This window comes from Pterocles gutturalis, unplaced genomic scaffold, assembly GCF_000699245.1.
Source record: "Pterocles gutturalis isolate BGI_N339 unplaced genomic scaffold, ASM69924v1 scaffold4454, whole genome shotgun sequence".
Classification (NCBI taxonomy): domain Eukaryota; kingdom Metazoa; phylum Chordata; class Aves; order Pterocliformes; family Pteroclidae; genus Pterocles; species Pterocles gutturalis.
Genome location: NW_010130370.1, coordinates 1 through 11,106, shown reverse-complemented (window position 1 = coordinate 11,106; position 11,106 = coordinate 1). Strand labels below are relative to the sequence as shown.

At 36.3% G+C, this 11,106-nt stretch overlaps 1 protein-coding gene across 1 annotated transcript; it reads right to left on the bottom strand.

Annotated features, from left to right (window-relative positions):
- Positions 1-926: 926 nt before the first annotated feature.
- LOC104466671 (exportin-1-like) lies at positions 927-9,382 on the bottom strand (the record flags this gene model as incomplete). The annotated part of the gene is made up of 3 exons (XM_010080190.1): positions 9,255-9,382; positions 4,866-4,967; positions 927-999 (listed from the first exon to the last, which is right to left on the bottom strand). Coding segments are annotated over exons 1-3 (301 nt in total), but the record flags the coding sequence as incomplete, so codon positions are not given.
- Between the last annotated feature and the right edge of the window lie 1,724 nt (positions 9,383-11,106).

The following is an 11,106-nucleotide window of genomic DNA, read 5'->3' as shown; positions in this document are numbered from 1 at the left end:
GTCAAATGCTTTACTGAAATCGAGATAGTCAAGAATTTAAAGTAGCTGTACTTAATGTTTTGAAGTCCAAGGTATCATCACTTGACAGAGAGCTACCTAGACAAGCACTAGCCTTCTACCATAGACGTACCTCCATTTACTACAGACTACATCCAAGATTCAATACATATTTCAAGCTATAATGGGGGAAGGACGGGACAAAAACAAAACACTGTATTTATTTTAAGGCTTCCAGATTCCTTGCAATGACAGAAGACTGGGGTTTATCCTACACTGCACTTCCAATTACAGCAATCTAGGTGCATATACACTTACATGAATTAAAAGCAGACTTTATAGTATCTCACTGACTAAAAGAACTAATGACCATTAGTAGGTAAAACTACGCATTTACTTAGTGTTTCTATTTTAAAATCATTATGGCTGCTTACAATTTCAAAAAAGTCACATAGATCTACCCAATACCAGATGGACCACAGAGTTTACCAGAAAAATGAGAGCATACTTGTGGGGCTGCATACACAGCCCAGACAAGCTGAAGAGAGCCTCCTGTGCTAAGTATAGAGAATTGAAACCTCTACCTCAAAGCCAGAAGCTAACTTCAGAAGGTGCCTAGACCTCTTCAGATAAGTATGACCTGTAAGTCAGTACAACACTTAAGTTACGATGTTTCAAAACTATCAGTCACACCTTTTACCTTCCCATGACATTTACAAAATTTCAGGTTCTCACCATCCCTCCGAGATCATTCTCATGAAAGGGAAAGACATGGTTTCATCATCCAGAAAAGCACAGATGGTCTCACTACATGATGAAAAGCTATTAGCCTAATTGTATTTGAAGCTGAAAATTACTTACATGGGGACTGACAGTCTAAATCTTAGTTTTTATATAAAAGTCAAGAGAAAACAAAAGTCCCTCCCTACCTTCGCACTGGTTCCTTGGAAGAATCTTCCATCTTGTTTTTATCACATTTTCCAAGATTTGCAGTCCATAATACTGAAATTGGAGAATAATGAAATGTGAGTACATTACTGTAGGACTAGCTAACTTTCAGGACTCTCATTCAATCAAGACATTCACACTTAACATCTAAGACTTCAAGATTATGAAACTAACAATTTTATTAAATATATGTCTATTCACCCATTTACTGAGGTTTCATGCATTTTTCTTCTTGTTTTATTCTTCACTATACTAAGTCCTGCTGTTTGAACATGCTCACACCAGGAGGCAGGGCAGGGGGGAAATAATAATGAAAAGCCTTCTGGCAGACAGTTTCGTCTATCTGGAGAAGAGAAAGTAGCAGCCAGATATGAATTTGCATCATAAACGACTGCTTATGTGTTCAAGTATTAAGACAACCAGGCTCCTAAAATATTTAGCAGCTTGGATGGTCTCAAGCTTCCTATTGTTCCTCTAAGAGCTGAAAAAAAAAAAATTTGTCTTAGCATCACATGTCCTGACACTGGCACTTTTCTAAAGAAAATTTTTCCCAAACTTCACTGGTGTGTTACTTTAGGAACAGCAAGACAACCCACAGGTTTATTTAATTTCAATACCCACCCCAATATGGCAGCTATTTCTACTATTTAAAGACGAACTTTTGTGCTCAGTCAAAGGATAATGAAAATGTGAATAAGCTCCTGGAAATCCTTTTACCTTTCAGGAATTCCTTCCTATGTTCTTACCCAAAACTGTTACATTTGCAAAGTAATCGGTAAGGCCAGTCCCTCTGCCCATTTGTCCCTACTGCCAACTCACAGTAACAGGGAAAGAAGTTTGTGATTATATCAAAGAACTTTAATATGTAAAACCCCATTAGCATGAATAGACAGGAGAGAAAAGTGGACAAGGAGTTTTGCATTTAACTTTATCTGCAGTGGATTAGGAAGAAAAAAATATCGTATCAATGCCTGAAAGGTAAACTCGAGTTTTCACAGTTAAAAGTTTGGCTGAGAATAAGAGTTCCTCTTTAAAACGGTTAGTTGTTATACAAAGTAGGATCATTATTATTTCAACCAAAGGGATCATATAAACTTCAATTTAATTAAAAAAATACAATGTAGACTGTCCCAAACTACATTGTATTAAAATATCATTTTTGCTGTTCTCATCTTAGCATAACCTACATCCCTTTGCTTTTCTATCCAACCCAAGTTCCTATGAGCTTCATATGTGCATCCTGCATTTGGAAAATATTCTGTCACCTTCCAAAATCTTGTGTACCAAGAAAAATTATGCATTAACAGAAAGTTGTCAGGGTATTTTTTTCTTCACGGCCAGCAGCAAAAGTTTATCAACTAGATTTTAATCTGTAAATTTACTTAATTACTTGACAAAAAAGCTAAATAAAATCAAGAGAATATTCGTATAGGTAAATGCATGAAAATGTTCTTGAGCAAAATGTTTCACTTCACAGGAAGTGATTTCAGCCCCTGCTATAGATTTATAGACACCATCTGCCCCCAATCCAGGTTCACAGTACAAAAACATACTTACAAAAGCTTCTAATAATGTCAAAAGTATTAGCACTGTCCGATATTGGTGTTCACTTTCTACTGGTAGATCTAAACTCCAGTTCAATTTCTACATTCTACAGGCACATGTATTAATAGCCCTTTCAGATAACAGCTAACCAAAACGTCAGTTTTGCTTCCCAACATTTTTCCACAAGTCAACTTATCTGGCTTTTAAGACCAGAATGGTAAGTCTAGTTTCATTTTACAAAAGCACTAATGACCAAAAAAACTTTAATGAAAATCCTGACAAAGACAGACATCATCTTTAGTCTTTTTGTTTCCCACTTAGGATTTCCTCTCATTAAAGGACAGACACCTCTAGCAATTTGCTACACCTATCCCTCATTTTCTGCTCAAATATCTAATGGAGATTCATGTACCTTAAACTGTGAAGAGGTTCATGCTGTCTAGGTTTCTAGCCATTCTTTTGTACATGTGGCTACAACTCTGCCCTCTCTCAATGTCTTGTTCATCTCTTCCTCAGTACTAGTAATATTCATTCTTCCAAACACTCACACATTAAATGAAATGGCAGCAGTAATAAAATCACTGTATACCATCTTCACCTACACATCTTTCTTGCCATATCATGTTTGAAGGCTTCATCAGCCCGCCTGAACATTCTTCAAAGGGCTTTCCAGGTTTTTTTATTTTGTTTTTAAGCTTAACTTGATTTGATAGATCTAATTTTTGGTATTTCCCCATTGATTAGATAAATCAAGCCCAAAAAAAGTCAGCAATACCAATTACAAATTTTATCATCTGAGCTATCAGAAGTGTACATGTTAATTAATTATTGAGACGTTGCACACAAACACATTTAAACTGTGCATAAAAAAGAAGTCTTTCAAAGTTAATTTGCTCTTGGTTTGCTTCTTTCTCATTGTCTAATACCAATTCACTGCTCAGTTATGAAGATGAGGGACAGGTAACAGCAAAGACTGAAAAAAAGTATTGAATGATCCCTATGGTAGAAATTTCTACGGTCCCCTTATTACTTATTCTATGCACCGAATCCCTTTCCCTCCCACCTCCCAAGAAACAAAAACAATTGATGAACAGAATTCAGTTAAAGGGAATCAAAAGGGTAGACCTTGTGGAGGCCTGCCGTCAAAGCCTAGCTGTGTCAGTTGCACAGGAAGACACCCCTTTTCTTCCTATTACAAGCAATCAACATAATGGAACATTATGATTAATATCAGGTAGTGTTAACAGCTTTAATTAAAGAAAAAATATGATTGCATAAAAGCCAAATGTCATAGTGCATAAATTTAGCACCAAATCATTTGCAATTTATGTAAATTGAAGAATTCTTTACCTGTTGCTTTCTTTCTGTTCCTCTAATCATCTCATTTTTCACAAGACAAATTTGAGTTTTTAAAAATACTGTTGATAAATCAACTTAAACATTAGTAATGTCTGTCAGTATAAAAAGCAAAGTTTACCAGGCAAGCAAACAGGCAAACACTGTTAAAGGTTAGCACTTTGAGGAAGTTCTTTAAACTGTTTTCCCCTAAACTTCAGAGAGCAACGAAAAAAAATGGAGCTTTCACAAATACCGCCTGAGTTCAGAGAATATCCAAACACGATTATTTTCTGTTTGAACACAGTGTGCATCAAGCAGAAAAACATGCATGTCAGTTATCTGAAATAATAATCAACTTAAGACAGTGAAAACACATTTTGATTAACTTTTTGGTTCAAACTTCAGACGTCTTAGGTAAAGCATTTAAAATTGTAGAAAAAAACTGAATGATGCCTCTTTTAGTTTCTACCATGATGGATGGATTCAAAACAGCAGTACAAAGCAAATGTGTTCTGCATATTAGTCAAGACTAATCTCATACTACAAAGAGTCTGAGGTGGTTAACTTTCATTGATCACTCAGAATCTTGGCCTAAAACTGTTTCTATTTTGTCTTTAATACACCTAGGGACAAATTCTCTCCTCAGTTATGTGCACACGGCTCTCATTATGATCAAAACCAGCCACACGCCCACCCATGGACAAAATGTGGCTCTAGGAGACTTCATTACTTAGATGTATACAGACACATACCAATCTTTAGAACTGGCATAATTTTATGTGCCTTGAAAAAAACCCCTATATTTCCAATTTAGCTCTTCCTTTAAAAAAAAGGGAGAAAGAAACTCTTGTCAATGTAAAAGCAGGTCTAAATATTTTGTCCACTTACTGCTCTTGTTTAAAGCCAACTTTGGGAACAAGACAATAAAAAAAGTGGTTTGAATCAAGAAAGTCTACGGCTAAAAATGAGATACCTTCCTCAAAGCTGATGAATGGAAGAAAGAGGAAAACCAAATAAATAAAAGTTAATTTGCTTACTTTGGTATTCATGTTCTGAGAAAACTCCAAAATAGTATCAACTCTTGTCCACGCATCAGGATGCTCTTTTAAGTGAGTCAAGACTTCCTGTGCCATTCTTTGCTAAAAGTTTGAATAAAAAAAAAATTAGTATTAGATTATTTAAGAAAATATATACTGTCAGTGAAGACATTAATATATAGCACACCTTTAAATCACTTAACCAACAGTTAGGCAGAACTCAATCAGGAGCAACTCGTCCTTTAGGCATCCTTTTATGTGACAATTGACTTATTGACAACCAAACTCCAAAAATGCATTGATGCAAGAACAGTAATTTACTTACTTCCACTCTTCCATACTGAATGATTCACCTACACCAGCAGTAAACATGCAAGAACAGCACATATTATAGGGAAAACATCCTAAGGAATGAAGTTCTCTCATTCAAGAAAATCATCTAGATAAAACTTTATTCAAGGGCTTCCAAACTTACATGTATACTGGAAATATATATATAAAATGCCAGCTTTAAGAAATACAGTATCATGATGCAAAGTTGTTAATGTAGGAACTGTTGATTTTATTCTGAAGCAGCACAAAGCAGAGGTCTCCAAACCCTACTTCTGAGGGATCCCTTCATGTATCTAACAGCTTACTAAACGATTTTAAAAACTGATTTGGGGGGCGGGGGGAGGGAGTTAGTCATGCTAACAGTTTTTTTTTCCCCGAGACTGACATTACCAATTATTGTCCCAGATACTATGGTTTCAGTAACTTAAAAAGTCTCATCTGAAGCAATTACACACTAAAATACCTGAATTCACTTTAGCTGTCCTTTTCACAAGCCTGGATGTGGATAAGTGTTTTTAAGGGAGACAAACGATGTTAGCTGTTTTCAAAAGTGCAGTGTATTGACCAATCTTGCTGCAAATTACATCATCTACAAGCAGACACTGTCTTACAAGATAAACGTTTTACACCACAATTAACAGAACTTAGTTCATTCTTTCACTGCACTGTACAGCCAATTCAATGGAATTACAAAGCAGTTAAAGCTTTACTTCAGGATTAACTTCAACAGTTAGAACTTACTACAGCTATACAGAGTTCTAGTCTGCTACAAGTACATACTTGAGCTAATCATCAGCTGGTATAAGAAAACCCGTATTTTCAGTAAGGTAGAAAGTCCATAATGTGAGAAGTGTGGTGATTCATGTAGGATAAAAAGGAATGATTTTATGCATATATAGGTATATTAAATTGATACCTGGAGAAATTGCTAAGCATAGCTAGAAGTAGGAAGTGCATCTATATGCTTGAGCAATAGATTAATGAGCTGCATGCCCAAATATGGTCTTAAGATAAATGTGGTTAAGTTTTTGTGCGGTATGCTGTAACGAACAGTGACTACCTCAACAATGGTACAATGAAGAACGACTATCCAAGAACCGGTCGAGACTAGTTCGAACCTCGGACTCAGGCCAAAGGAACAAGAAGGTGAAAAGTTTGCCTAAGGAAGACCAGTTTTACTTCATCTTGGGGTCCCTCGGACGACCACCAGAGAGCACTGCGCAGGCTCAAAGGGACTCCTTAGCTAATTATAATACGAAGCGGGGAGAGGAGTGGCTAGGAAATTACTATGCATAAGCTTATTGCAAAATCAAATGAATATGTAAAGCTTTGCAGCATAAATAAGGGAAATGCCATTGTGATAGCTGTGCTTGTTGGTAGAGTGGGAAGTGCCTCGCTCCCCTTGCGCCCAGCACTGTTTGCTTGGGCCTTATCCAATAAAATTATTGATTTTTAAGAATCATATGCCTGGTGAGTAGCCCTATTTATAACAATCAGGACCCAAAATATATATATATATATGTGTGTAATGCAAGAAACAGACACATTGGGTATGGGATTTACCAAATTAAAATTGAAAGCTAAAACAGCAAAGAGCAAGAAAAACTGTACAATACTGGCATCCCTACGTAACGTAACTCAGCACAGTGGAGAAACTCCCTGTCTGATACTGACTTAGACTAGCAATTAAGTTCCTGTAGATTTGGTATGGAGAAGTACCACACAAATATTCCTTTTAAGTCCAAAAAGTTCTCACAGTATGACATCAGAGCCTAAAAGAAAAAAATCAGCACTTTTGATGCAGTTTAGTGTAAGCGGGAAAGATTAGCTGCATTACTTCCAGGTTCAACCTGGGTCTGTTTTTATACTGGTCTCCTTAGTGCTTCTAATACTGGTGACACATCACAGGATCAAATTTCAACACCAACGAACTACAGATACTCAATATCCTTCTCCCAAGTATTGAAATGTTTGCTCTCATACCCACTAACCCTGATTGTGGACATCAATTCCGGTAACTTCATAAATATAGTATAAACTTAATAGTAATGCTTAATCAAGATTGAAACCTCACTGTGTTGTTGCTACCAAGAAGAAAATCAGTTAGGAAATAATCCTTCTGGGCGTGTGAAAGTTTAACAGACCAGAGTAAGAGTCAGGGATGAGTGCAGGTAAACATCTATGGATTGTCTTTAGTCTCCTCAGTCATGCATTGGACTAGGGTGGGGTTGAGGACATTCTTTCTTTTCAGAAAAGTACACAAAAAAAGCTGAAGAGCAGAAAAATTTAAAAGTCTAGGACAGACAACAGCTTCATTCTTGCCTAATATAGATCAGCAGCTAAGTTTTGCAAGCAGAGACAAGAATTAAGCAGAATGAGGAGACAGGTGAATCTGAAAGCAAGTTCAGCACGGGCCATCCAGGCTGCATTCTAAACCTTTTTTCCACATTACCCTCATCCATTCCAGGCAAACCACTGTTAATCTCCCAATTTTATTATGTAGTCTCCTCAACTTCTATTATTCCTGTCATCCTTTCAGTCATGATTTGAGCTGTTGGGCTACACAGAGAAGCACTTTTTTCCTGCAGGAACTTTTTAACTCCTTGGAAGAGGTAAGAGCTCAAAGACTCACTGAAATGTCTCCACCTCTGGAAATGTACCAAAATAGCAAACCAAATTTTCACTAAAGTGACACACATTAGTACATTTATTTAAAATAGGTTTATATCATAATTCACTTTTGGCAGTTAAGCACCACCTCTTTGAATTTTGCTTCTTATTGCATTAATTTTCTAAACAGAAGAAACTATGTCCAGCTCTTTTAAGTGAAACAACTTCCCACAACACCAGAACAATAGCAATTTGATCACTGTATTTAGTGTTAATCTTCTTTTTCCTTATAAGTCTTCCCAACCTTTTAAACTCCATTCAAACCAAGCAATACTATAAAAGCACAATACAGTAAACAAACATGGTTTGCAAAACAAGCGCTCACAAGTCCATACTTTTAAGGCAAAAGCTACAAGCAGTTTTCTGTCACATGATCATTTAAAAAACTGCAGCTAGAAACTATCTGAGTTTAGAAAACTCAAAATACAAGTATTTCAAACAACAAGGGATTTCAGAATCTGTAGGAATTCACATCAGTAAGCCTTACAAAAGCAAAAGAAAGGTGCACAAAAAAAGCATAAGTATTTTTTTTTCTAACAGCTGGAAGGAATAGAAGAGCATCAGCTGCTTTGTCTCATTTTAATTCACTTCTTATTGTTGCATAAGCATATCTTAGTAACTGGTATGTCTGACAGTGAAACTCCCCATTTGTTAAGCATGAACCATTAAAACTTGACAGAAGAACTATGCCAATGCTCTTGTAGCAGTACTTACTTTCAACATTTAAGTCTTATTAAGAATAGTTCAAGAAATAGGTAAAAGCAATACAAGAATCACATAAATGCACACATTCCCCGAATTTAAACTTAGACCTCATAATCTGCACTAAGTCCAAATAAAAGCATGCAAGAAGAACCCATACAGACCAACAGTAATTGGGAAAAAAAAAGACAAGAAAGGACAAACTCTTCTCTTTAATGTGTGACATGCTCCTTTGGAAGTACAAATACCATAATAACATCATTAAGATTTTTCTTTTAAATACAATCCTTTAGTGAAGCTAATATTGAGTTTACAGCTTCACAAATCCTGTCTGTGATAATAAACAACAGGTACCCTGAACGTTCCTGAAGACCTAAGTCAGAGAAGGCAAGCTGCAAGCAAAAGTGCTCTTACGAAGCTGTACTTGCTCATACCCTTTCAAAAGCAAAGGCATGCTAGAAATTAACACACACTCAACCAACATTTTTCTAGGCATCATTACAATATTAATTACATGAAGCCTACCTTTAAACAAGGGAACATGAATTACCAGTGATATTCTAGTCACTATCAAAGTAAATTCACTAATATTACTGACTTTTACTGAAGTAAATCAATTTTGCTCAACTGATTTGAGCAACTTTTAAACATGGTCAACAGACATAGGTTCTAAGTGCACATTACCTGTGCGCCTTCTCCATGGTACAAGCACTTCACCACATTGTCCAAGAGATTGATATCCAGTTTCTGGTTAAAATCCAGCAGCTGACGAGCTGCATGGTCTGCTAACATTGTCATAATTGCTGGCATAGATTACTGCAAAATAAATTTAAAAAATTTCATCAATTAGTAAGAAATTATTATTAGATGTAGTTGTACAGCAAGTGCTTCAACTTAAGCATCTCATTTGAATGAGATAATCCATGTTAGCAGTACTAGATAGCATTGAATGCAACACTCCAACTGTTGAGCAATAGCAGTTACTACAGCTAGTAAGTCTTTCTGAAAAATTCACAGATCACTGCACCAGCTAAATTTTCAGGGTCTTCAGCAGGTATAATACATAATAACGCTCTGACTCATCAATGGGCTGTATTATCAGCAAGCTAAACCTTATTTCAAAGCAGGTATCAACCCCTACTAGTCCCTAAACATGTAAACCAGCAAGTTTGCTGGTAGAAATACCTACTATCATTACAACCAAAACCCATACTAGCAATCTCAGTGGAATTTTGAGTTTCCAAGGCCAACATGTACATTTAGAAGATCAGTTCTAAAAGCTTTTTAACAATTGGTTAAGGAAGTGAAATGTGATCTACATACACAGCAAGAAATTAGCCAGAGGGCATTTTTCAAATACTTGGGGAAAAAGACTTACAAGTTAACTACATGGCAGTAACAAATTACCATTGAAACTAAGTTGACTGTTTGAAGGCCCTTTGAGAGGATGAAGCGAGGGGACTGTTGAGAGAGCAAGTTACTCCATGTACTATGTTAGATCACTTCAAAATGAAATGGAATTCTACTGGAGGTTTCAGGTCCCATAAAATCAGTGACACATGCATTAACTCTTTGTCCTAGATTTAGCAGCCTCGATATTATGCAAAGGAAGTCAGGTGGGGTGTGTTGATTGTGAGTATGCATGTAAGATGCTTACCAGCCAGAGACTGCCACAAAATAAACGCAATTGCAAAAAGCAAGAAAATAAGCCAGGAGTCCCAGAAATTTAGATGGTAAATTATACTCTAACCTCTTCACACACACACACCCCCCCACCACGTTGGAAGCACCTGATCAGTTTTATTGCCCTCTTCTCACATTCACTGGCAACTGTAACACCTTATTCCTACCCTCTCCTCTAGAGAAGGTCTCTGCCATTCACTCTCCTTTTAAGAATCTTCCATAAAGCTACAAATTTAATCTAAAACTGTTCACCTAAAAAATAGACAGAAGTCTGGACAACTGCAAGATCACTCAAGAAGTTACACTAGAGCTATCTGTCTACTCAAAGATACAATCTGAAACTCTTCCAGAAACACCCGCCATATACCCAGCCAACCCATTCTTTAGAGTAAGCTGGAAGTCAGATCAGCTGCAAGTAACTTCATGTGTAAGTAAGAATTCGTTTTATGCCTTGCATATTTAAGCAATACTCAAAAGTAAAGAGCAAGACAAACCTGTGCCTCAACACAAATAATTACTAATTAAGTGAAAGTCCTACAGTAGCATACAGATGAGGAAAATGTTTTGTTTAGAAATGCATATTTGCAAGTAGTGTCAAGCAATTTCATTTACTTCCATAAAGAAAGATGTTAACTTCAAAAAACAAACATTTTCATTATATTTTGAAGTAAAAATAGTTTAGTTAGTATTACTACACTAACATAGTTATTTTGAGGGCTCCATCTGAACATTCAGACTTTTTACAACATCGACCTGGATAAACAGAAGGAAATAAACATCAAGTAGAAACTAAAATAAATTCAAAATAACACTCAACATGTCGCACCCTCCCCCAACCCCCCCCCCCACCACC